General features: G+C 39.7%; 2 protein-coding genes and 1 long non-coding RNA gene across 4 annotated transcripts; all 3 read right to left on the reverse strand.

The window, feature by feature from the left end:
- Positions 1-1,289: 1,289 nt before the first annotated feature.
- Positions 1,290-5,806, reverse strand: LOC136764854 (uncharacterized). Its single transcript, XR_010821250.1, has 3 exons — positions 5,397-5,806; positions 2,159-2,440; positions 1,290-2,034 (listed from the first exon to the last, which is right to left on the reverse strand). It is a non-coding gene; the product is annotated as an uncharacterized LOC136764854 (long non-coding RNA).
- A 2,311-nt stretch (positions 5,807-8,117) lies between these two features.
- Positions 8,118-10,840, reverse strand: LOC136764855 (urokinase plasminogen activator surface receptor). Its single transcript, XM_066719202.1, has 5 exons — positions 10,733-10,840; positions 9,863-9,982; positions 9,533-9,679; positions 9,234-9,344; positions 8,118-8,698 (listed from the first exon to the last, which is right to left on the reverse strand). Exons 1-5 carry the CDS (start codon positions 10,779-10,781, stop codon positions 8,556-8,558), a joined length of 570 nt encoding a protein of 189 aa, XP_066575299.1. The 5' UTR covers positions 10,782-10,840; the 3' UTR covers positions 8,118-8,555.
- Positions 10,841-19,194: 8,354 nt separating this feature from the next.
- Positions 19,195-24,260, reverse strand: LOC136764131 (phospholipase A2 inhibitor and Ly6/PLAUR domain-containing protein-like). 2 transcript variants are annotated; one of them, XM_066717949.1, is made up of 5 exons: positions 24,200-24,260; positions 22,969-23,085; positions 22,280-22,426; positions 21,186-21,305; positions 19,195-19,826 (listed from the first exon to the last, which is right to left on the reverse strand). In XM_066717949.1, exons 1-5 carry the CDS (start codon positions 24,246-24,248, stop codon positions 19,618-19,620), a joined length of 642 nt encoding a protein of 213 aa, XP_066574046.1. In that variant the 5' UTR covers positions 24,249-24,260; the 3' UTR covers positions 19,195-19,617. The 2 variants fall into 2 exon arrangements, with proteins under 2 accessions (XP_066574046.1, XP_066574045.1); XM_066717948.1 differs by having other exon boundaries at positions 22,969-23,088; positions 24,200-24,249.
- Between the last annotated feature and the right edge of the window lie 3,559 nt (positions 24,261-27,819).

The raw sequence follows: 27,819 nt of genomic DNA on the forward strand, positions 1-27,819 counted from the left end.
CTGTAAAACCTATATTTCTTGAATGGACTTGAATGGAATGGAATGGAATTAATTAATTCAAAAGTGTCTCATTTTAAATGTGAGGAAACACTAATTGCCAGTTACATTTGAGGGGTGTCGTTTACAAATAGGTGGGTTGCTCTGCGAGACTTGTATCACTGGTCATTCATTTCTCATTCAGTGTTCTTCCAATTTCTGACCTTTTAGTTCCAGGGAGCAATGTCTGGGTAGCAGCACAAGACCTCAACTGTGTGCTTATCCAAAGTATCTCTTTTCAGCTCCCTTCTGTACTTTATTTTCTCAAAGTAAGACAGATTCACGAAAAACATGCGCAGGATCTGAGACTTGGTAGTTGCCCATGCATTTTAGAAAACATAGACTTTGTTACCTGTAACAATCTCAAACTGAGAAATACAATAACAAAAGATTTACCTTCAATTGCACTTGAAAGGAAAAAAGCTTGTATATCTAAATTATGGAGACAAGGCTCTACATGGCTAGGGTAGGCAATCTTAAATATACCTTTTGTTCACTTACTATTTATTTCTGAGCAGACAACCTTAACCAGGAGAACTTTCAATAATCACAAAACAAATCTAACAAAATAAGATCACACACAATAAACCATACAAATAGTAATTATACAATCAAGTGTTAACTTAATAATATTACAGTTTTTTACGATCACTATGACAATTTTTTCAATACTTTTAACAATTTTCCTAAACTCTTAACGCACCAACACACCTACAACACACAATTGGTGAAACAGTTAATTTCATGCTCAAAATCACACATTGTAAACTAAACTCCAACACTAATTTTCAAAATACAATAATACACTAACACAATAGACTATGTCTACCGAAACACTGCAAACATGTCTCAAAATCAAATAATTATTTCAAAACACTAACACATGTTCTCTTCCAACAGGAACATTTAGTCAATCATAGCACAATGTCATAACAACACTAACATCAGATGGAATTACAGAAACTGCATTATTTTATGTCAGGTCTGCCCTTATACAATAGACAGTATATTGTTTTGATCTTAGATTGTGTTTTGCACTGCAGTGTCTTTTGAAGCCTCTCTACATTTTTGTTTTGTCGGGTTTAGTAAATGCATGCATTTTGTTTCTTTTGCTGCAGAAATTCAATACAAAAAATGAATGACCCATCACAGAGTAGCTTTATAGAATGCACGGTTTATGAAAAAAAGAAGACAGAATTGCTGCAGTAAAGGCTTTATTTGCAACAGGACACTACTGCAAGATAACAAAAATATGCAATATAGCTGCCATTTATTATGGGAAAATACAAAATATACAAACAGAAAAAGCCACAGAAGAATAAAAAAAAGAAAAAAAAATCTTCTAATCTGCCCGGTCTTCAGCATTTGGCCACATGTTCTCATCCACATCACAACTGATATCTTCTCTGGCAAGGTATCTTGGGAAAAATCTTTTGGCATGTCTTGTCCACCCCTGACAGTGTTCAGCTATGATGTCTTGGCATGCAGCATCCATTGCATCCAGGAGGGACATTTGGTCCTGTGAACGATGGTCAAAAACCTTCCATCTCCAGGCTGAGAAAAACTCCTCAATGGGGTTGAGGAAAGGGGAGTAAGGGGCAAGGAGAAGGGACATCATCCTCAGATGGGTGTCAAACCAGGCTGTGACTGCACGGGAATTGTGGAATGCCACATTGTCCCATGTGATCACATATATTGGCAAGTGGTCTCCCACCTGTCCCCTTTCTACCTCTGGCACCAGTCTTTCGTGTAGGTCTTCTAAAAACAGGAGAAGGTGGTGTTGTAGTGGCCAATCTCACATTTATGCAGGAGTGCACCGTTGTTGGAGATTGCAGCGCACATGGTGTTGTTGGCTCCTCTCTGGCCCGGCACGGTAACTGTGGCCCTTTTGCCAATTATGTTTCTTCTGCGCTGACGCCTTTTCACCAAATTGAAGCCAGCCTCATCAACGTAGATCATTTCATGTGTGAGTTAATTCGCCTCCAAATCCTTGATTCTCTGAAAGTAATCAGACACAGTGTGTGTAAATGCTTTGCTATATACCTACTGTATGTCCTATTGTACTCCAGGTTTATAGAGTAGCACTATGTATAGTACAGTAATGACTATTGCATAACCTTACCTGGATGTATTGGCGACGAAGTTCTTTGATGCGCTCACCGTTCCTTCAAAATGAACTTTGTATAGTTGTTTCATTCGGACTCTGTGTTTAGCTAGAGTCCGAGAAATGGATGGTATGCTGATTGCTGCAATGTTCCCAAAGACAAGGTTGTCCTCTATAACTCTGGATTGAATGTCCTTCAGTTTTATTTAATTGTCAGCAATCACCATGTTGATAATAGCAAGTTCCTGTTCTTCATTTAGGAGCTTTCCTCTGCCCCCCGAGGGAGGTAGACGTTGAATCCTTAGAGAGACAAAATACAGTTACATATTAGAGACCGGAGGCATACAGTCACTGTAATACATGGTACAATTATTTACACTTTGCAGTAGGAGAAGCCCTTATACAATATCCCACTTGTTGGTTTCTCGACAAATCTGGACAATGGATGCCACTTTGTCCCGGCTGAGATTTGGCTGTACTTGTTCACCAGCCTCTCTGTATGATAGCCCGTGGTTTATGACATGGTCTATGATAGTAGCTCTTATTTCATCAGGTACCCTAGCTCTGGCCCTTCTTTGAGCGCCACCATACATTCTAACTCCTCTCCCTGTCCCTTGTCCTTGTCCCACTGCTCTCCCTTGTCCTGGTACTTGTCTTCCTCTCCCTTGTCCTGGTACTCGTCTTCCTCTCCCTCGTGCAGGCATTTTTCTTCTTACTTTCTTTGTGTTGCTCTATATTGTACCTTTTCCACACAAGATCAGCCCAAAGAGGTCCTCTTTTACTGTATACCATATGGTCATGCGATTGAAAGAACCTCAACACCTGAGTGTGTTTCCTAGATGGGAATCAGCTGTGATTTATTTGCATAACTTCAATCAGCTGTTTCTCAGTAGCAATGGAATAAAATACAGGGTATATATTTGTGTTTCAATTCACAATATGAACAGCTGTTCACTTTGACTTTAGCCTATAATGAAACTGGGATCCACTTGATCTCCATCATCACCTTCTTAGTACAGCAGAAGTCTTCTCCTGCAAATGTCTTAACACTTTTTCATTTGTTTCATACATTTTTCACACCCTTTGTCAAAACAGTTACCACAGATCTTATTGAAAGAAACCCACCTCTATTGGATTAACTGTGTTGAACAAATGAAAACATCTATTGAAATCTGATAGAAAGTACTTGCATAGTTATAAATCTCTAATGCACCTGTGTGAAACTCGTTTGCACAACTCTTCAATCAGCAATCAGTCCTCATCCATCTATAAAAGATGCCACCTCTGTGTTGCTATTTGCAAGCATGTATCAAAGAGGCCAAAGGCATGGAAGCAGTGTAAGAGGCCATGGCAGATGGGCCCGAGGAAGAGGAGTTTGCATGTGTGGTGGAGGAGCCGCAGCAAGAGGAGAAAATAGAGCTCAAGTTTCAAATGAAATTTGGGCAACAATTATTGACCATGTCATCAATCATGGCTTCTCCTTTGGAGAGGCTGGACAAAGGGTCCAGACCATTCTGAGTCAGAGCACTGTAGCATCTATTGTCAGGCTTTTCCGGAATGAGAACAGGTAAGTCACAATGTTACTGTGTACCACTGTGTATTTCAGCTTTACTGTATTGCCCTGTTGGCAGAACAAACTGTGTCTACAGTAATACTGATGTTTCATCAATCCCATTTATGTGACTGTCATAATGTCAATTTTGACATGCTTTTTGCTTTTACTCTATAGAATCCACACACTACCACACACGGGTGGCAGAGGAAAGATCTTTAGTGTTGAACAGGAGGCTGCCATTGTAGATATGGTTGTGGCAAACTATTTGGCAACTATTGATAGAGTCCTTAAATGAAACCATGTCCGAATGAAGCGGCTGTACAGAGTTCCATTCCAAAGAAACTGACATCATGAAGGAGGCAAGATTCCAGTATTTGCAGGTATAGATTTGTTATTGTAATGCCTGGTTATACCATACAGTTACATGCAACTGGAATAATTTGCTTTATGAATTAGCTTTTTTTTTCCTGGAGAATAATGGAGCTGGAAATTCATTTATGTGGATGAAGCCGACTTCTACCTCTGTAAAGTGAGGAGACGTGGAAGGAACATCATTGGGCAGAGGGCCACTGTTACAGTGCCAGGTCAGAGGGGCGCCAATATCACCATGTGTGCTGCCAACTCCAATGATGGTGTCCTTTACCACATACCAACTATCGGCCCATACAATACACAATGCCTCATCACATTTCTTGATGCACTGAATGAAAGACTGGTTCCACCCGAAGAGAGAGGGCTGTTGAGGCCCGGCATGACTCTGTATGTCATCATTTGGGACAATGTCTTGTGAATGAATGGTTTGCAGCAAAGTCCTGTATAGCCCTGGGAAAAGGTGCAGAGGACTGCCAGGGATGGATACACCATGCAAGGAGGTATTTCCTTCTGTGCATTGCAAGGGAAAACATTCAATGCAAAGTTGATGAGAACCTGTGGCATCATCATCAGGAACGAATTGACAAAATTTGAAGTTCTGAGTATTTCAACTCTTTATTTAGTTTTTTTACATATTTCCACCCATATGTTTCCTTTGGTTGCTTTTTTGCAGTATTCAGTATTTCTGAGTTTGAAAAGTATCATGTTTCATATTGATAGCTGTATTTTGTTGTCAATTGTGTAATGATTGATTGAAGAATATATTAATTTGACCACAAGTTGTGGTGTTTGATGGAAATATTTGCTTTTGTTGCATGTTTTTAATGTTTCGGGAGTGTTAGAGTATTTTGCAAACAAAATGTAGTCATTTTGGCCAGTGAACTTCAGTTTTAGCCTGTGTGTTAACTGTTTTGAAAATGTGGTGTCAGAGTGGACAAATGTGTTTAAGCAATCGAGAAAAACTGTAACACTTGCATCCGATGTCTGATCTGTTGTCAATTATTGACTCTGCTGATTTAATTGCTGCTGCATTGTTTTTGCTTCATTCATCACTTTCTGTAATTATAGAAATATATATAATTAGCTGATATACTTGTAAAAGGTAAACTTGTAAAATGTGTTTGAATGCTCCCACATCATAATATCCTATCACTCTACATATAATCTTTAATTTAAGGGAATGTTAAGTTTATACAGATATTAACTGTAAAAATATCACTCTTATTGTAGACACAGTTAACACATTGTTTTACTTAAGATTATATACAGTATGTAAAAGTTACCAAAGCAATACAATACACCAACTGAATATCTTCTCATAACTTGTACCTTCATTTCCTTCTTTGATTCGTTTCTGGATCCTCAGAGACGTTTTCTTTGTGATTCGTTAAACCGTTATCTGTTTTTAATTACTTAAGCAGAAATGTGTCGTTATTGACTTGCCTATGAAAAAATATATCTTTGTGGTGTTGCCAGAAAATTCTCATATTGGCGAATATATATTGTAACGATTCAGGCTTTTTGTTTGCCATATCGCTGTTGGACTTCACCATTAATGGCAGGAATAGCGGAGAGGACGCAGGGTTATCCGCGAACAGGACAGAACACACGCTACCCTCCCTCACGCACTCTGACACTGTCCACACTCCACTCCGCTACTTCTGCCCCGGCGGGCGGGCACCCCTATTTATGTCTTGTGGCCCCTTGACTGTCTCCCCCAATCACGGCGCCTCCCGTGTTCCCGCGCACGGCCAACCTTTAACACCGAACCCCCCCCCCCCCCACACACACACACACACACATGGCCCCCAGGATGATGTCATATATATTATCCCTGGTTGTGAAATGCGATATGTTAAAGACTATAGAATTATATACAGCTCTGGAAAAAATTAAGAGACCACTTGAGTTCTGAACTTGTATCTTATTTTTTTCCAGAGCTGTATATATATATTGTGAAATATTTTCACAATTGTGGAAAAAAAAACATATATGGTAATTATGGCAATATATTTTGAAATATATTTATTGTCAAAACACATATTTTAAAATATAGTGCAATCTATTTCATTTTCGTAAGGGGAGTTTATGTGCAAACGCTACTGTTTGAAATATATCCTGAAATTGTCACATTTTAAAATTGCAACATAACTGGTTAGTTTATTGTGGGTTTCAAGTACTGATGGGCGTTTAATGGTTAATTGCAACCCGTAACGCTTTTGCTTCCTATTGTCATTATGCTCCCTATGTTTTGTGGGTCTGTTGTGCACTGTTCATGTATATCGTGTTGTAATTCTAACGTTATCAAACACGTCTATAGCTCCGTCAGTGACGTGAAAAACCACTCGGTAAGATCATTACAAAAGTAATGAAAACAAGTGCAAATATAAACCCACAACACTCCATAATAAAATGAACATAATAAACACACCAATCACTAGGCAACACCAATCACCCCTGCCAGCACCTCTTGTAACATGAGCAGAGTGTCTCCAGCGATATCAGAACACGCGTGTCAGGGATATGTGTGCCAAATGTCATGTACATATGATGGATATAAGTGTATATTGCTGAGGAGTTTATGAAGAGAATGTCACCGGAACTTAACAACCGTTATGTATGTATATATATAAAATGTCATAACTTTGTGAGCAAGAACTATTATATAAATAAATAATCCAGCTCAATCAGATGTTGATGATGTGATCACTTTGATCGATAGATGATGATAACTACTACAGTAGTTTGCCAGCTGTCAGCTAATGATTTTTGATAGTAATTGTATTTTTTTTTTAAATACATTTTGTGTTTTAGTGTGTAATATAGCATTTTCAGTACTGCGTATTTATGGTGTGGGTGTTTGTTTTTTTTACCTAAACTGATTATTAGTTATTGCTGTTATTTCAATGTGCACAGAGCACTATTTAAATGTGTATGTATTACTAAATATATTTCAGTGTATTTTAAAGTGCAGTACATGTTCTGTGATGTGCACTATTTAAATGTTTGTGTCTCTCTTAGTTTTACCTAAAACAATTATTTCCACCATGAAGATGGGCACCACTAAAATGTTTTGTGGCGAGGTGGGGGCCCCAAAATCGAATCTTGTCAATGGCCCCCAAAAGGCTATAGGGCCAGACCTCCTGCTTGTCTCGAACTTCACTAGGGCTGTGCACCTGGATATGCCTTCTCTAAGGAGCCCTTGGCGTTGCAATTATTGTGAAGAGGGCACAGAGCACCGGATGACATCCCAGCCTTGAGGAAAGCCTGGATCCTGCTGTGAACCTGTAGCCCAGAACCGCTGCAGCAACGAGAACATTTCAAGTGGTGGGACCACGATGTATGGAAGTGGTTGGTCTATGTCCAGGTCTTGTTTATCTCTATGTTTCCCTCTCTCACACACACACACACACACACACACACACACACACACACACACACACACACACACACACACACACACACACACACTAACTCAATACATTTGAAACATTTAACTTACTAATTCAAAGGTAAATTCGCTAATTACATTAGAAATAGCCTAAACACTAGGTGTCGCTATAAACACTAGATGTCGCCCTGGATAAGGGCATCTGCCAATACAAACATTATGATGATATTATTAATAATAATCCCCCCTCTTTCTGCCTGTCTTGATAATTGAGAAATCTAAATGCATTTAATTATAATTGTCATTTTCATATGCAACGTGAACTCAAACTAAGACCATTAGGCCTATAGGAATTAAAAAAAAAAAAAAAAAAAAAAAAAAAATTAAACATAATTGTATTGCTTCAAGCCTAGAGAAACGTAAATGTTAAGGACAAAAGATACCAACATTACTCCAGGTTACAGTGTTGACACATCTGCAATGCATGAGCATTATTAAGTCATGGCCATTTGTAGTAATTTCTGAACGACATTTTTCTGTATCTTTTTATCTGTCTATATTTGTATGGATATTTCCATCTAAACACTATGAAAGTAGCATTATAGAATATACAGTCTCACATAAAGTAAACCTATATACACAAGAGAGGATCACAGTCATGAGCGCAGATAGCTTTTATTTAAAAAATATGCATAGAGAAGGTTAGTTGCCCAGTCTGGGTTTGTTGCCCGTCCGCTTCTTAGTACCAAAACCTAATGGGCGCGGTGGATTGTCCACTGTACCACTGAGGCGGAGACAGTACCTGCTAAAGGCCACACAATTGCCGGAGATTATGAACATCATTTGAAGGAACAGAGTGACACCGGTGTAAAGTCGACTTTCCTCTGACTTATTTGCCTTCAGACACACATTCCCTTGCTTTCCAGTTTCAGTTCTGTCACGACTCGCACACAAGTCGCATAAAAATAAACAGGCAATTATCCATAGCAGGTGGGCAGGTATATAGCGGTGTGTAGGATGTGAACGGAGCGAAAGTCACGGAGAAAGCTGTCCGCTGCTGGTTAGAAGAGTGTGCTGGGCAGGTCGCTGTTCCCCGGTCACTCGGCGCTGTTGCACAGTTGCCCCTCGCAGCATTTTATTGTCCCGCCCAACATTTGCTCCAAGATCACCCTGCCCTCCTCAGTACAGACATACGGACTCCCGCACCCCTTCACAGGGACTTCATGACCAGTAGACTTGTCTAAAAATAACAATAAAAAACATAATAAGAGGGATCCTTACAGATAATCATAGTAAAATGTCCAGAATGTTAACACAGGGACACAGTACTTAAGTTGCACCTCTCAAATGGTTGCTAGTTTGCCAAACACAATACGATTAATAATGATATGATGCAAGTAATAAACGAGAATGCAATGTTCTCTTCATTTATATTTTCTTAATATACGTTTTCATCCGACTTGTGAATTACATTTAGGTGAAAAATAAAATAATAATAATAATAATAATAATAATAATAATAATAATAATAATAATAATAATAAAAGTGCATAATATATCAGGCGAGATGGATAGTTTAATACGCTATAGTGACCAGTGACCAGTTCCATAATTCCAGGCCTTCTGTTTTCCTTTCCTCGAGTTTACAAGTATTAATTACACTGAGTATATCAACTCTCTGAATGCTTTAAAGTGAAAAACTGACGCGTTTAATACTTTGCTCAATCCTTTATGGTGTGTCATGCAAGGTGAGGAGGGTTAAGCCAGTCTCTCACCTGTGACACTGAAACAGCGCTTCTCCACACCCAGGCATTTCAGCGGCTTCGAGCAGTCCTCTCCCTCGCAGCTGTAACACTGCAGGCCGTTGGGGGTGGTGTCTCCATAGGCTGCAACGGAACAGAAGCAGATGCATCACCCATAAGAAAGCCTGGATATAGAGACGAATTCTCGGATAGAACAATGTCCGTGGGCTTTCCATGAGATAAATGAAATAACTGCCATCGTCAAGATAACAGGCCCACAACCATAAGTGTCATGTGGGCGATCGTTTATTTCCTATTTCCGCCGTCTTTACCGGGCACGTCTTCCGAGTTGCAGAGATCCGAGGTGCAGCATTTGGAGGCGACGGTCGTCCTGGTGTTCCCCAGGTTTACGGACACCGGTTCTCCACAGCCTCCTGATTTCACGCATGTCTTCACTGGTATATCCGTTGTAACGCCCCCTGAAATGCATAATATTGAGAGAGAGAGAGAGAGAGAGAGAGAGAGAGAGAGAGAGAGAGAGAGATAATAAATATACTGGGGAGACATCTAATAGTATTTACTCCGGGATTTAAGCATCAGATTCACAGTGTGCTTCTTTAAACTGGCCGCTCAGCCGCTGTCTGGGACTGTATTTCTCTTACCCAGAGTGGTTCTCGTTGTCGCCGAGAAACAGGTTGTTTCTGATGGGGAGCACGTCTTCGGTATCTTAGTGCAAGGTTGCATGGGCTGGGGAAAACATTCATAGCACCTGAGAGAGGAAACTGTCGAAATACATAGCGTTAATAATAATAATAATAATAATAATAATAATAATAATAATAATAATAACCTACATGCATGCATACACAGTTGTGAATTTCTTTTTTGTTGGTATCGTTTCATTTATTAATGTATTTAATTAGGAGCTAACACGCTGACATGGAACAAAGTGGACATTCTCAACAAAACGCAAACAATAACGTCGGAGTATAATACATTCTTACATTTGAACCTCGAAGCGTTCAGTTAAGTTGCTATTATACTTCAGTTTTTGAATGAACTAAAACGATATAAATAGACAGTGACGCGCCGGTGACTTGGGTAGATCGCCTGAATTGCGCTCCGTTTTAAACGTCCTCCAGCACTGGCGGAAGGGAGATGGCTGATGATAGGTCAGGCAATTTTCTCAACGGGCCAGACAGCGGTTAAATAACGGATACTATGTATGTATTATTAATTCCAAATGCTCTGCTGTTGATATTTTCCCTGTAAAAATGACAGGCCAGAGTTAATCTGCCACAGCTAATAACGAGTTAACCAATTCAACAAAACCCAGCATTTTTTCTTGGTATTAAATAATGTCTTTATTATTTTGCGCCTCTAGGCCACTTGGTTATCGGAGCACAATCTTCCTGGCATGTATGGCTGCAGGAGCCTCAGTAAGCAAGCAAACACAACCTGACACAACACAGCTATCTGACTATCCCAACTATCACAGCATCCGAGTTTGGAAAAATGCTCGATCTACCCACCCGCGGAGACGAGCCCGCAGAAAAGACCGAGTGTCACCGGCAGCTGCATGGTAGGACGCTGTATAAGTGCGGTCCAGATTATACTTATACTTAAACAGACAGGAGTGCATTGCAAAACGCGTTCGTTTTCACTAATGGTCATGTGTACACAGAGTTGAGAAATCTAGTGTGTGTGTGTGTGTGTGTGTGTGTGTGTGTGTGTGTGTGTGTCATTAAGATTTACTGGAACATCTGGGTCACTTATATATATGCTCCAGTAAAACTGGCTATATAAACTGGTTGGGAAGTTGTAAAACAATGTGATTATACTGTAAAAGTTCGCACTATAAAGTCGCACTATAAACTTACTATAGTATGTAAAACACTGATTTAGATTTAATGTATCAGTTTGTTACAGTTATTACATGGCGACAATTTTGGGAGGGGAACCTAAGTGAAAAAAGGTCAACCAATATCCAAGACGTCTTACCAAGACCTATTGGGAAACAACGCAGTATCTCCCGACAACTGGCAGACATTGTGACGAAATTACGTTCTATAGGTTTACCGCACATGTAACGAAAATAACGAACTGACAAGCTAACACTGTTAAGTCATTTCCTTGTCGTTGTTGCACAGAGCAACGCAGTTAAAGTCTGAAGTCAGTTTGGCATGTCCAGGGCCGCCAAATATTATTGTTATAATAATAATAATAATAATAATAATAATAATAATAATAATAATAATAATAATAATAATAATAATAATCCTATGTGTATCTGTCCTGTCTCCTGATTAAAGTTCCAATTATTCTTCCCTGCATGCCTTTATTATATTCCAATCATGATCCTCTTTCTCATTGCACTTGCACTTTTTTACATTGATTTGTACAACAAATTTGTAATTTAGACAAGCAAGATCCTTTTTGTTTTTTTATTGTAGCCCTGGAATTTCAGGATGTTGTTTTTTGTTTCAACTTTTTATTTTCAGAAGTAAATTACTATATGCGAAGATATAGAAAGAATAAAGGATATTGAAGCAAATTGCTGCATTTCTGATTCATTCTTGTTACATATACTGTAGTACAGTCAATAAAGTGTTATTCTTATTCTATAATGAAACACTGAATTATGTTAAAAATCATTAAAACTTCAAAGATAAAAGTTCATAATTTATGTAATGTTCCCTGTTGTTAGTGTTTTTTAGGTCAGTGTATTATGTGTGACAATGTATGCTTTCTGAGTGAGAATTGTTGCCAGGGTTATGGTCGAATGAGCTTATTTTGAGACATGTTTCAAGTGTTTTGGTGGTTTGAGTGAGTTTTGGAGGTGAGATTAACTGTTTGGCCAAGATGCATGTTGGTAATGCAGACTGTATGAAGAGTTTTGAAAAAGTGTCTTCAGTATTGACCGATGCTTGTTAGCAATAAAAAAATCTAATCTCTCATACAATCATTAAGTAAATGAGAAGTTAATTGATTAGCTGTACATTACGTATATAAAGTACTATTTTTGGTGATTAATTACTTTGTTTTCTGTTTATCGTGCCCTTCAGATTTATTCATACCCCTGAATAAATAGGGCCAATAAAGATGATATAAAATAATGTTGTAAGTCTCTCTGGATAAGGGTGTCTGCCAAGAAAAAAAATAAAAATAATAATAATAATGATTTAAATGTGTTACACTGTCATTGCATTAGCATTGCACAGAACAAAGTCATAATTGTCATGAATAATACATTAAATTCCAGAATTCAGGGGGGTCACATTTATTCACACTGTTGTAATTAGTGCTGTGTAAATCCTCCTCTACCATGGATTACAGTGAAAAGATGGCTTCTGCTGTCTTGTATGAGGTTCTGGCACTTCTGAGGGGGGATTGTTAACGATTCTTTATTATTCACAATATTACATATATAATATAAAACATAAGCACAAAAATACACTTTTTAAATAAAGCATCATTAATGAGAAATCCTTTAAAAGGAAAAACTGAACAAAGTATTCTCAATGCTCTCCTTAACAGTATAACAGTTTACAATTAAAATGGTTAATTTACTAGTATGCTAATGGTGTCAATTTAAATAATAGTTCATAATAATAGAAATATATATTTTGGCTTTCACAATAAAGCAATAAGATTTACTGTACTTTGTTCTGTAGTTCTGACTCAAAATCACATGCAGTTTATATGAGGATTTTATATACGGTAACGCATTTCCACAGTTTATCTCTCAAGCTTTCTGTTTGTTCTATGAGGACAGATTGGTTAATTGTTTATGAGACTTTCGAGAATAAAAATTAAACTGTTCTTTACAGTCATCACTTACTGTAACTTAAAAACATCTATTAATATACACTAAAGTTATTCCTCAAACTTCCACCCATGTGTCTGTATATACAGTGAGGGAAAAAAGTATTTGATCCCCTGCTGATTTTGTACGTTTGTCCACTGACACAGAAATGATCAGTCTATAATTTTAATGGTAGGTGTATTTTAACAGTGAGAGACAGAATAACAACAAAAAAATCCAGAACAATGCATTTCAAAAAAGTTATACATTGATTTGCATGTTAATGACTGAAATAAGTATTTGACCCCTTCGACTTAGTACTTGGTGCCAAAACCCTTGTTGGCAATCACAGAGGTCAGACGTTTCTTGTAGTTGGCCACCAGGTTTCCACACATCTCAGGAGGGATTTTGTCCCACTCCTCTTTACAGATCCTCTCCAAGTCAATAAGGTTTCGAGGCTGACGTTTGGCAACTCGAACCTTCAGCTCCCTCCACAGATTTTCTATGGGATTAAGGTCTGGAGACTGGCTAGGTCACTCCAGGACCTTAATGTGCTTCTTCTTGAGCCACTTCTTTGTTGCCTTGGCTGTGTGTTTTGGGTCATTGTCATGCTGGAATACCCATCCATGACCCATTTTCAATGCCCTGTCTGAGGGAAGGAGGTTCTCACACAAGATTTGACGGTACATGGCCCCGTCCATCGTCCCTTTGATGCGGTGCAGTTGTCCTGTCCCCTTAGCAGAAAACCATCCCCAAACCATAATGTTTCCACCTCCATGTTTGACGGTGGGGATGGTGTTCTTGGGGTCATTCCTCCTCCTCCAAACATGGCGAGTTGAGTTGATGCCAAAGAGCTGGATTTTGGTCTCATCTGAGACCACTTTCACCCAGATCTCCTCTGAATCATTCAGATGTTCATTGGCAAACTTCAGACAGGCCTGTACATGTGCTTTCTTGAGCAGGGGGACCTTGCGGGCGCTGCAGGATTCCAGTCCTTCACGGCGTAGTGTGTTACCAATTGTTTTCTTGGTGACTATGGTCCCAGCTGCCTTGAGATCATTAACAAGATCCTCCCGTGTAGTTCTGGGCTGATTCCTCACCGTTCTCATGATCATTGAAACTCCACGAGGTGAGATCTTGCATGGAGCCCCAGACCGAGGGAGACTGACAGTTATTTTGTGTTTCTTCAATTTGTGAATAATCGCACCAACTGTTGTCACCTTCTCACCAAGCTGCTTGGCGATGGTCTTGTAGCCCATTCCAGCCTTGTGTAGGTCTACAATCTTGTCCCTGACATCCTTGGACAGCTCTTTGGTCTTGGCCATGGTGGAGAGTTTGGAATCTGATTGATTGATTGCTTCTGTGGACAGGTGTCTTTTATACAGGTTACGAGCTGAGATTAGGAGCACTCCCTTTAAGAGAGTGCTCCTAATCTCAGCTCGTTACCTGTATAAAAGACACCTGGGAGCCAGAAATCTTGCTGATTGATAGGGGATCAAATACTTATTTCCCTCATTAACATGCAAATCAATTTATAACTTTTTGAAATGCGTTTTTCTGGATTCTTATGATGTTATTCTGTCTCTCACTGTTAAAATACACCTACCATTAAAATTATAGACTGATCATTTCTTTGTCAGTGGGCAAATATACAAAATCAACAGGGGATCAAATACATTTTTCCCTCACTGTATGTCGACCCCAAGAGAACGGTACAGGCCTGACTGCTTGACCCCTACAGTGAGGGGGTCCAGAGGCTCTGTGATGCTGTGGGGGGCATTTTCCTGGCAAGGTTTGGGTTCACTTGTCCCCTTAGAGGGAAGGGTCACTGCAAATCATGACAAAGTTATTCTGAGTGATCACCTTTATCTTATGGTGAAACATTTCTATCCTGATGGGAGTGGTCTCTTCCAGGATGACAATGCCCCCGCCCACAGGGCACAAGGGCTCACTGAATGGTTTGATGAGTATGAAAATGATGTGAATCATATGCTATGGCCTTTGCAGTCACCAGATCTCAACCCAGTTGAAGACCTATGGGAGATTTTGAACCGACATGTTGGACCACCACCATCATCAAAACACCAAATGAGGAAATATCTTTTGGAAAAATGGTGTTCCATCCCTCCAGTAGAGTTCCAGAGACTCGTCGAATCTATGCCAAAGTGCATTGAAGCCTCTTCTGGCAGCTTGTGGTGGCCCAACACCTTCCTTTAATTTGTCACCCGTCTATATATATATATATATATAAATTTACACAAATACATGTAGACCCTCTTTTTTCACCTTTTGTTGCCTTAACATGCATACATTATTTATTTATTTATTTATTTATCTACACATCCTACCCCACAACTTCCAAGTGAAAAAGTATTCCATGACATTTGTAGAACAAATATTAAAGATAAGAACAGCTTAGAAATAGCTGTAAAAATAATGGAGCAAAGTATTGAAAGGTTCTTGGGAAAAACCTGCTGCCCTCTGCAAGATTGCTGACATGTCAGCATTCACCTTTCAGCATTAGAATGATCTGAAGCACACAGCTAAGGAACAAAAATGTAAATGTCCTTGAGTGGCCCAGTCAGAGCCTTGACCTAAATCCCATTGAAACTTTGACTTGAAGATTGCTGTCTATCATCACTCCCCCAGGAACTTGCCAAAGCTTCAACAGTTTTGTTAAGAAGAATGATCAAATGTAGCTAAATATAAGTGTGCAAAGTTGGTACAGTTGTTGTTCCCCCCCCCAATTTTACCATTTTGTTTTGAAACACTGTATTGCACTGTTGCATTATGTACAGTACATATTATGGATACAAAAGATTAACAGATAAGTTACTTGTTACTTGTCGTGCAGATGAATTGACACCGGGGGCGAATTGACGGGGATGAATTGTCACAGGACAAATTGTCGGGGACGAATTTACATGGTCCCAATTTATGTACATAGTTTCATTCTCCAGCTGTGCATTCATGGGGTTTAGAGCAGTTACTCACATGAGGTTTTTATACATCGATTTGCTGAGACATCACATTTTAATAATTTATTGCAGTAGATTTTCCGAGCAGGAATAACACTGCAGTCCAGATGCTGCTAAAGAACACAGAAAACAAATGAAAGTCATCCACGAAAGACACACCCTTTAACAGCAATTATATTATTTCATGTATAGGGCTCCCTTTTTGTTGTTTATGTTGTTTAACATAAGCCCATTGCATGGACAATTCAATTGCATTGCTTTACTACAGTAAATGTATAATGATTGACATCAAGGAAGTAATTATAGAAACACAAAGGGACAAACACATAGAGTGGAAACATTAAAACACTTAATTAGAACAGTTTAATTTCACAGTACTTTGTATGTTTAAATATCTATATGGGAACATGGCAAATTTGTCCCTGTGGCAATTTGCCCCATCATACGTTCATCACATTAGCATTTGTAACCATGAGTGCATTAACTTATTATAGAGCCATATAACATATATATACACTCACCTAAAGGATTATTAGGAACACCTATTCAATTTCTCATTAATGCAATTATCTAACCAACCAATCACATGGCAGTTGCTTCAATGCATTTAGGGGTGTGGTCCTGGTCAAGACAATCTCCTGAACTCCAAACTGAATGTCTGAATGGGAAAGAAAGGTGATTTAAGCAATTTTGAGCGTGGCATGGTTGTTGGTGCCAGACGGGCCGGTCTGAGTATTTCACAATCTGCTCAGTTACTGGGATTTTCACGCACAATCATTTCTAGGGTTTACAAAGAATGGTGTGAAAAGGGAAAAACATCCAGCATGCGTCAGTCCTGTGGGCGAAAATGCCTTGTTGATTCTAGAGGTCAGAGGAGAATGGGCCGACTGATTCAAGCTGATAGAAGAGCAACTTTGACTGAAATAACCACTCGTTACAACCGAGGTATGCAGCAAAGCATTTGTGAAGCCACAACACGTACAACCTTGAGGCGGTTGTGCTACAACAGCAGAAGACCCCTCCTGGTACCACTCATCTCCACTACAAATAGGAAAAAGAGGCTACAATTTGCACAAGCTCACCAAAATTGGACAGTTGAAGACTGGAAAAATGTTGCCTGGTCTGATGAGTCTCGATTTCTGTTGAGACATTCAGATGGTAGAGTCAGAATTTGGCGTAAACAGAATGAGAACATGGATCCATCATGCCTTGTTACCACTGTGCAGGCTGGTGGTGGTGGTGTAATGGTGTGGGGGATGTTTTCTTGGCACACTTTAGGCCCCTTAGTGCCAATTGGGCATCGTTTAAATGCCACGGCCTACCTGAGCATTGTTTCTGACCATGTCCATCCCTTTATGACCACCATGTACCCATCCTCTGATGGCTACTTCCAGCTGGATAATGCACCATGTCACAAAGGTCGAATCATTTCAAATTGGTTTCTTGAACATGACAATGAGTTCACTGTACTAAACTGGCCCCCACAGTCACCAGATCTCAACCCAATAGAGCATCTTTGGGATGTGGTGGAACGGGAGCTTCGTGCCCTGGATGTGCATCCCACAAATCTCCATCAACTGCAAGATGCTATCCTATCAATATGGGCCAACATTTCTAAAGAATGCTTTCAGCACCTTGTTGAATCAATGCCACGTAGAATTAAGGCAGTTCTGAAGGCGAAAGGGGGTCAAACACAGTATTAGTATGGTGTTCCTAATAATCCTTTAGGTGAGTGTATATATATATATATATATATATATATATATATATATATACACAGTGCATCTGGAAAGTATTCACAGCGCTTCACTTTTTCCATATTTTGTTATGTTATAGCCTTATTCCAAAATTGATTAAATTCATTATTTTCCTCAAAATTCTACAAACAATAACCCATAATGACAACGTGAAAGAAGTTTGTTTGAAATCTTGTTTGTAAATTTATTATAAATAAAAACCAAAAAAAGCACATGTACATAAGTATTCACAGCCTTTGCTCAATGCTTTATTGAAGCACCTTTCGCACAATTACATTCACTGAGTTGTCTTGTAGCCACTCCTTTGTTATCTTGGCTGTGTGCTTATGGTCGTTGTCCTGTTGGAAGATGAACCTTCGCCCCAGTCTGAGGTCCAGAGCGCTCTACCATACAGGCCTGATTGGTGGAGTGCTGCAGAGATGGTTTTTCTTCTGGAAGGTTCTCCTTTCTCCACAGAGACACGCTCGAGCCCTGTCAGAGTGACCATCGGGTTCTTGGTCACCTCCCTGACTAAGGCCCTTCTCCCCCAATTGCTCAGTTTGGCCAGGCGGACAGCTCTAGGAAGAGTCCTGGTGGTTCCAAACTTCTTCCATTTACAGATGATGGAGGCCACTGTGCTCAGTGGGACCTTCAATGCTGCAGACATTTTTCTGTACCCTTCCCCAGATCTGTGCCTCGATAAAATCCTGTCTCGGAGGTCTACAGACAATTCCTTGGACTTCATGGCTTGGTTTGTGCTCTGACATGCACTGTTAACTGTGGGACCTTATATAGACAGGTGTGTGCTTTTCCAAATCATGTCCAATCAACTGAATATACCACAGATGGACTCCAATCCAAGTTGTAGAAACATCTCAAGGATGATCAGTGGAAACAGGATGCACCTGAGCTCAATTTTGAGTGTCATGGCAAAGGCTGTGAATACTTATGTACATGTGCTTTTTTTGTTTTTTATTTTTAATACATTTGCTAAGATTTCAAAAAAACTTCTTTCATGTTGTCATTATGGGGTATTGTTTGTATAATTTTTAATAAAATAATTAATTTAATCCATTTTGGAATAAGGCTGTAACATAACAAAATGTGGAAAAAGTGAAGCGCTGTGAATACTTTCCGGATGCACTGTACGTCTTATTTAGGTGCTCTGCACTAGCTAGTTAGACGCAACTGCCAAGCGCTCTCACCACAGCTGTGCCTCATCCACTTTAATCTCCCTGTCATTTTTCAGGGAGTTCACAGATCACTTGAGCCTATGTTGAGCCTTGGTGTACCTGAGGAATCTTTTGGTGTCTGTTTGCCTTTCTTTTTCTTTTCTACTCCTCCCAGTTCAAAGGCTCCTCTCTGAGGATGATATAGTTATTTATTTTTCAACAATTACAAACAAATTGAAAAAAATGCCTGTTTGCATGTTATAGAAGTTATCGTGTGTACAGACAGAAGAAAAAGACTAATAATGGAACTCACATTGTATTTATAACAAGCACAATATAATCTGTCATGTCTTTCACAGATGGAAATACCAAAAGAAAATCAGACAATTATTTATTATAAAAATGCATTATTCACTAAGAGCGCCCCTTCTAATAAACCAAAACATATCTAAATTTAGATAAAAACTGGAAAGTTCAAAGATCAAAGTTACACATTAATAAATTGACACCCCTGTCCTGGAGAGGAGGGGCATTGCACGTGTTGTTGGCAATTTCAGATCGGCACAAGGGGCCGTTTAATCTGGCTCTTCCTATATGTGCTTTGGCCTAATCATCGGAGAGACACACTGACAACACTGAGGCTCTCCAACATGGGTTGTGTGGCACACCACTGCAGTGGTCTTGTCAGATGCTCTCCAGCACCCTGTCCCCAGTGTGCCTCTGTGCTCAGCAGTAGAGCAGGAGGGAGAGCACAAGGAGCAGCGGGAACCCCCACAGCCCACTCTCCCCAGGATGCCTGGCACTGTTGCAGAGCTTCCCCATGCAGCAGGAGAGGGAACTGTTGAGCTCCAAGCCAAATATGAGAAAACCGCTGGCCTCGCAAGCCCTGCTCGACATGCAGCCCCTGTAGATCTCAGTCATGTTTTGGCCGGCAGCTGAAAAGGAAGTAAAAGAAGATGTTATAGTGTGTAGAGGCAACCCCAGGGGCAGTGGCAGTGCCGGATGTTCGATGCTGGGTGGAGGGGCACGAGGGAGTGTTGGGGTAAAATTGCTTTCCAGTAAGATACTAGTTAAAACTTGCTCTTATAAGGGTTTCCTTGTTCTTATTATGATTTCTCTGCTCAGACTTATCTGTGTGACAGATAGAGATAATTTCTACTGACGTGGACATTCCTTAGGTAACAAACTGAAAATATATATATCACGTTCTTATCAGTATAGTGTGTGCTGTGTCCTTGGTACCAGTGCTTCCATGTCTGGATGAAATATTGTTTCCCCAATTAGAAAGAATACCTTATCAATTATTGCTTCCCGTGTCTCGGAACTGCCCCGGGACATATGCCAAGAAAATATCATGCAGGTTCGGGACTGCCCCGAACCTCCTTTGAAATATTGCTTGTAGATGTATAAAAGGCTGTGTGAAATGTTCAATAAACGAAGATAAACGAACAGACATTGTGTCAGTGACTTTACTTCCCGGGCCTGTCTCCTGCTGAGAGTCTACACTGTTACTGGAAGCGCCAACTGGGGTGTCTGATTCACTGGGACCCGAAGGGTTTCTTCAACTGAAGCGTTGTACCTTAACAGGGAGGCAGGTACATTTCACAGGGGGCAAATGCTTGCTGAAAACACTGTAACTGTAGGCCACATGTGACATGCTGCCTGAATAATGTTGACCATCACCAATCAACTCATTAAACTCTTCAACAACAGTAACACACTTAGGTCTGTGTTAATTATTATGTATGTGGTAAATCTATTTTGTACAACTGTAGTTTAATGAGATCACTGAGTAATCACTTCTGATAGATAAGACTGTAACCTATTGTCTATCTGAAGATACAAAAAGGCTTCTGCAAACTCACATCCTTAGTTATTTTCCTCACTCACTCTCACATGTGAGGGCTCCGGGTTAACCTGTGTTTATGTTTTCTGTAATAAACTTGTTACTTCTTAATTGGTGTATCCTGGGATTTAATAAAACCACTTCACACTCATGAGCACAGATGTTCTGTCAGCTTAATCCATGTTTACTTTCTGAGCTCCTGCAAGGTATGGCTATATGACATTTAGGGGCTGATCAGAGATGAAGAAAATTAAGAAATAGCATCATATTCTGAATAGTTTTCTTTCATTTGAAACCTTCCTTATTCCCCATGTGTTTATAAATCAACTCAGAAGCATTAACGTTGGCTTTATTTCAAGACAGACAAACAAACAATACTGCCTTGCTAAATTTCCTTGGGGTGCAGTATGAATGACCAAGCAGTGAATAGTCAGTTGGAAACACTCACATGTCAATTTAAAACAACGGTCTTCACTGCCAAGGCACTTCACTGTCTCACTGGCACAGTGACTGGACCCCAGGCATCCAAAGCACTCCAGTCCATTGGGGTTCATGGTCCCAGGCTCCGCTATTGGAACCAGACAGCAGAGGTAGACAATGAAGGTAGACATGGACATATTGCATGAATCTACACTTTGAAGGGATCAATATGTTGAATTAACTCTATGTCTATACCTTTCTTAACACATGTACTTGTATTATTTTATATATCATGGTATGTTTAACCTTCTTATGCTTCCCCCACATGGGGACAAATCTATTGCTGCACCAAAGTAATGTTAAGAAGCATATTAGGGCAGTTTTTTTTTTTTTCTTTCTCAATGAAGTATGTAACCCCCCCATGCACACCCTACAATATGGTTCTGTACAAGACAGACTAGCAGACTGAACATTGACAACAGGAATGGTGCCATGCTCAGGGGTCATGGAAATGTCAAAGAAACGTTGAAACCAAACTACATCCTCTTAAGCACATAATGTGGTTAAACCGCCTCGTTCCAGAGAAGTGAGGTGAAAGAAGGGGGTTTAATTTAAACTTCACTTTATAAAGAAGTGCTTTTGTTTTTTCTTTGGATTGATGTATTTGGTTAACTGAAAATATATGGATTTCCCATACAGAGAGAAGCTACATATTTTCAGTACATGGTAGAAATGTGTGATCCTGAATTATTTAAATTATTAAAGTATATCCCATATATTTTAAATAAACAAAAAAATGACCCATTTTGCCATAGGAAATATATAAGGATCACTGTATATTACATATATATTGTTATTGTTCTTGTTTCAGCATTTGCCTCCCTTACAGAAGTCAGTTTAAGTTGGTTGGCAGTCCTCTCCCCTCCCTATACCTTCCCCCTGTATTGAGATGCTTACAGTTTTCTGTCTGGATATAAAGCATAAAGCTTCCACATAAAAAAAATCTGAAATTGCTGCACTTTTTTACAGTTGCTTGTTTAAGTGGAACTTAAAGAGTCATTTTGTATAGGTTTTTGGTAGAGGGTTTTTCATTCATTTTTGTGTGTGTTTTGGTGGTATTACCTGACAGAGTTGCGTTGTTGCACATGTCTGTGGAGCAGCAACTGGAATTGACACTGATTCGCTTTGCTCCAAAGTTAACAGATACTGGCCCAGTGCAGTCCCTCTGAGGCACACACAGGTGATACTCTGAAGTGTTCTTACCTTCTTCTGAAAACAACCAGTAACACATTGCATACAATTAGTGTATAACAAATATTTGGCTTGCCTGCTGGGGAGAGATTTAGTTGGGACCAATTATCTGCATTCAATCCTAGTCTGGTATGGACAGCTGTGGGTGGGATCCGATATTTTCATATTACATTAGGCATTGTACTGACTGTGCACCCAGTCACAATGTAGAATACTAAATCAAACAGCATAATTTAAACTTTAAATATTGTTCACCAAACTACACCGACATAACAATGGTAACTTTTCAGGGTGTGTTATACAGTGAGAAAACATCCCAGAAAAAATTTGCCTCTCTGTTGATATGTATGGGCAATGTTTATTAAACTCAATGATTTACCAAATAAAATGGTTCCAAGGAAATAATATGAATACTTTGAATATAACCATATATAATATACTGTTGTGTTGAAAGGTCTCAAAAAGGTCTCTGGTTTCCACTGCCATCTGTTTTGGACAATGAGTGGTCTTGTCTGGTGGCTTTGCAATACACCATGGCAAGTTCCTGTTATTGCCCTTACCTGAGGTAATAAATGTTCCTCCAGAGAAACACTGCATGTTGGAAGATGTGCATTTCAAAGATTGGCATGATGATATATCCTCGTGGTCCATGCAGTCGTAACACATCAGGGCCCAAACTGCTAACGCAAAACGCAGTTAGAAAGAGTGTCCTTATTTTAGCGCATTCATGTCTGTCCCTACCCTGCATGAGGTTGGTATCTCTTTTATGTGTAAAACATCCTGGGCTCCTGCCAGGTTAAAAGCAGGAGGGAATGGCCAGAGTTGTGCCATCTGAGCCCAAACAATCACTATTATCATGGTACACCCTTTACGTTCAACAAAGCAAATATTTGCCTCTTATTCAATCTTTTGTTTGTCTCTCTAATGGCTTTTAGAGGTAAAGCAAGGTGGTTAGGATTTGGGCACCACATCAGAAACTTGTCTCTGGAAAGACATCACAAGAAATCTCTGGAACCACAAAAACAATTGATCAGGAATTTTTGACATTTGATATGTATTAATTTATCTTGGCTAGGCTATGCTTATACCCAGCACCACATACCAAACTTGAATATTCCCCCCACACACAAACACACATCATCTCAATTTGCTGTTTGTATGTTACTCTGCTGTCCCTTCTCCTGCCTCATTATCGACAGGTGTTTTTATACCTTGATCAGCTCTCCCTCTCCCTTAATCACTAGGTTAAATTGGACACAGCATGTACCCAGTTTGTAATAAGAGTGATTTAACAACAGTCCATCACAAAGCCTAGACCAAATGAAAACTGGGACCTATATAAGAACCGTAAATCAAACCCTCGTTGATGTTTAAACTTAAGTCATACAAACTGGTTCTCTGCCAATAAAATAAAGTGGTCAGTGTATTGATATGGATTGATTTGGTTAAGAAATCGCTATGTAAAAGCCCATTATTCTGTAGTTTATGGTTTACTTGCTTTTCATATTTTAATTTCTGTGAAAGCTTTTCCTGTCTGTTGATGTGTCAGCTGCTTATCTGCACTGGCGTTTCTGAGGGGGGGCCAGGAAAGCCAGTGCCCCTGTGACAAGAACCTTGGCCTCCTTTGTGGCCCGCCTAAATGCAGAGTCTTAAAGAAAGCACTGTCAGCACCCCCTCCCCCTCCACCCACCACCCGCTAGCACAGCGGAGAAAACGGCAACCCCCCTAAATTGAGCCTGTGCCCCCACATGGCCACCCCGTTGCCAGTGTTCTGGAACCACCAGTGCTTACCTGGAGAGAGAAGCCCGAAGAGAAGACTGAGCTCCAGTAAGCACTGCATTCTGAGGTTCTGTTACAGCTACAGAGAGAGCCAGTATATATATATATATCAGCTGGAAATCTTGGAGGAGCTTTACTTAGTTAATCTTATGATACGTCAAAAGCAATTTTTTGATTTGCATGAAGTCTGGTAAAAGATAAGGACAAGGTCGGGCATTGTGCGTGAGAACAGAAAAAGTCCCAAAACAAATCTGAATTAAGCAGCATAATCACTGACAAACCCATTGTATAATTAAGGTTTAAATACAGTTAAATGTAATTACTATGAACTAGAGGTTTTGATGTAATCTGGCTCTTGGTTTGGGCATATAGATTTAGAGGAATACACAGACAATTTTCCAGATATTAGCCACTAATGCTAAACAATGTTTTGTTTGCTTGTTTCATTTTACACCTACCAAATTAGACAATACATCAAACAACGATAATAAAATTAATCCTGATGTTAATCCTCTGCAAATAAGCAGTGTTTTTGTACAGCTTTATACAAGGAAGCAAAATGAAAAACAAAACACACAAAAACCTTCCCAATCTTGAATAACTACAAATTATAAACTTCTGATAAGCTACAAGGGCATTACTATGTCACAAACACATTAGAAGATAACAGTTTTAGGGTGGTGAAAATTATGTCCCGCAGAAAAATTCTGCCTCAATTCATTAAGAAGAAATATTAGCTTAAACGCTTGAGTGCCGAAATAGCAACTGTAGAAAATACATCTATCTAGCTGTTGCTGGGCTGTCATCTATTCATGAGGGCCCTGGGAATGAGGCAACTGGCTGCTGCAGCTGCTATTGCTGCGCTAAGGCAATACTGTTTGCCCTGGTGAGGCCATGGGGTGGGGCCCCTGGGTGTGGAGGAGGGAAAGGGAGAAGACATTGACAATGATAATTACATCCCTTACTCTCCCCTTAAGGGGTTGGGGTTGAGGCCCAGACTCCCCTCCTGGTCCTATCAGAGCAAAAGTGTCACTGTGGAAGTGGGAGTAGCAGCTTCTTAGTGTGTTGGAGGCCCTTGTAGTTGGGGGTACAGGGAGGGGGAGGAAGATGATGACGGAGTACACTAACATTAGCCTAATACAGCCCCCCAAATGCGACAGCAAATCGAGGCTCAAAATGCAGCTTTCCTTTATGGCTGCCAGCCAGACACAATGCTTTAATGTTTGTGATCCTACTTACAAGTAATTTCTTTTTACCCTTGATACAGAATATCAGTTGCCATGAGCCCAAATCTCTCCCTGGCTCCCCCTTCTCATATCATCCAGTCTCTCCCTCATTTTATATGTGCACTCGCCCACGCTGAAGTGACACTGGAATGCAGCTGCCAGTACCTCAGATTCTCACTACTCCAAGCCAAAGTGATTTGTCCCACCTTCTCCTGCAGCATCCAGTAGTTAGCCCATGCCGCCAGTTGAAGCTGGGCCTTGTACATCTCCCTTACAGCAAACTGCCCACAATAACTGGAGATTAAATATTTCAATCAGCTCTTCACCTTCTCTGCTCAGTGCCATTTAGCAGGGTTGGCCATGCTCATCCAGTGTTTTTTTATTGTATTACTGTATACACTCACACACGTCTATATTACTAATTGGGGACTATCATTTTTCCAAGTGGGGACCTCACTTTCCCAACACTTTTATAAAACAAAAGATACATCAAAAAATATGTTTTGAGCTCAGTATTGATAATATTTAAAACATATATTTAAAAAAGAAAAAGTCAAGTGGGGACCTACGACGTTTACCCTACAAAGTGGGGACTTGCATAGAGAACCTGTATCCTGGGCTCCTCAGAGCTGCTCTGCTCTCTGCACTGAGAATGCAGCTGTTTGCTCCATTAACTGTACTCTTATCATACATTTAAACATTAAAAAACATTGTGAAAGACAATTAATCCTCAGTATGTGTTACAGTAGTGTACCGGGGGTACAGCACGGATAAGGATTCAAGTGCAGACAAAACCAGTGGATGAGACAATAATTGTTGTAGAGGTCACGAGCAGGAGGTCAATCAATCAGGTGTACAGGCTAGACTAGGAAAATCTGAAAGGCAGGTAACAAGAGATAAGCAAGGGTCAAAACATGAGCAGGCAGGACAAAAAAACTAAGGCTTGGTAGTACAGCTAACAGGCAGACAATACTTCACAAGGAGGTAATAGAACAAAGGGCTATATATACTGTGGTGAGTAAACTAGGGCAATAAGGTACAGGTGGAGATGGTTACGCAATGGAGACAGGAGTGAACGATGAGGAGCAGAGATCTGGACATGGCTTCTGAAGGGTAAGGGAGACATTTGGTGGCAGAAATGGGAAGTGTTTATGAGGGGAATGTCACACTATGTAAAAGTAAGCAAATTAATACATATAAACACATTAAAATTTTAACTCTGAGACTAAACATGTATTTTATTACCTCATATATAATAGTGTGTGTGTATATGTGTATATATATATATATATATATATATACACCGATCAGCCATACCATTATGACCACTGACAGGTGAAGTGAATAACACTGATAATGTCCACCAGTGAGTGGGATATATTAGGCAGTGTAGCGTAAGGTACACTTATAAATTTCAATTAAAGAAGTGAATTTATAGTATCACCTTATCACGAATCCTGGAATCTTGTAGAACTCAATTTCTGTAATAATTGGACGCAGACACCAATTCCAAAGATATAAATTGTCAAATTTATTCAAAACAAAGACTAAATGTAGCACTACACCAATTATACAAAAGGGAAAAACTAATTAAAATTCAACTCTAGATCAACAAATCAAAGACAAATCACTTCCGTCACCAAATCAAAGACCATGGGATCGCATATGATAACACAAATCGTTAAACAAAAAAGGTTATAAACACATTGACTACAATACCGGTTAGTAAGACGAAGGTAAGCCTCTCGTTAGTATTATTAGTCAGACATTAAATAACTACGCAGGTTAGTATTTATGTCAGGTAACTTCTCGTTATATATATATCAGTCTCATTCACGTTTAGGTGCCGAGAAAGATCCTATCATTACTTGTTACCACAATTTCCCTTAACTGATTATTATTCAATGATTAGGGATAGGCAGGGCCACCAATAATCTAATGTCTATTAACTTGTGTCAATTTCAGACTAAACAGTTAAACAGGAATGAGAAGATATTTCTCGGCGTTGACAGATTTTATTTCTAAAATTATCAACAAAACAGTTTAATGCAACACACATTTATATTTAAGAAAACTAAATAATATTACACATTCTAGAGTTATGAATCACAGATTAACATTTCTAATTGATTTCTCAAATGTCATGAATCATGAACTCCAAACTGTTAAACTTATCTGAACTTCGTCGCAGAGAGGCCTCTCTGTCTTCGGGCTCAGATAACAGCACACGGCACGAGGTCCGTGTGGTTTGGAACAAAGGCAGTCCGGTTCGGCTTTGTCCAAGAACTTCCACTCAGTCGATGCACCTGGAAGTTGGGGTTTCGCGAAAGTAGAGTCGTTTCCAAACAGATTTTCCACTGGTTTGAAGGCTCCAAGGTTGTGCACAAAATCTTCTTGGCAAGCAGG

The sequence above is a fragment of the Amia ocellicauda genome, chromosome 12, assembly GCF_036373705.1.
Source record: "Amia ocellicauda isolate fAmiCal2 chromosome 12, fAmiCal2.hap1, whole genome shotgun sequence".
NCBI classification, from domain to species: Eukaryota; Metazoa; Chordata; class Actinopteri; order Amiiformes; family Amiidae; genus Amia; species Amia ocellicauda.

Excerpts from the sequence above, each read along its gene's own strand:
- LOC136764855 (XM_066719202.1), bottom strand. The coding sequence starts at position 10,781 with ATGCAGCTGCCGGTGACACTCGGTCTTTTCTGCGGGCTCGTCTCCGCG. Across the intron at positions 9,345-9,532 it reads CAACTCGGAAGACGTGCCCG|CCTATGGAGACACCACCCCC; the intron begins GTAAAGACGGCG and ends GTTCCGTTGCAG. Across the intron at positions 8,699-9,233 it reads GCGCTGTTTCAGTGTCACAG|ACAAGTCTACTGGTCATGAA; the intron begins GTGAGAGACTGG and ends TGTTATTTTTAG.
- LOC136764131 (XM_066717948.1), bottom strand. The coding sequence starts at position 24,248 with ATGCAGTGCTTACTGGAGCTCAGTCTTCTCTTCGGGCTTCTCTCTCCA. Across the intron at positions 23,089-24,199 it reads CTTCGGGCTTCTCTCTCCAG|CAGTTTGGGCCCTGATGTGT; the intron begins GTAAGCACTGGT and ends GTTTTGCGTTAG. Across the intron at positions 22,427-22,968 it reads AGGAACATTTATTACCTCAG|AAGAAGGTAAGAACACTTCA; the intron begins GTAAGGGCAATA and ends GGTTGTTTTCAG.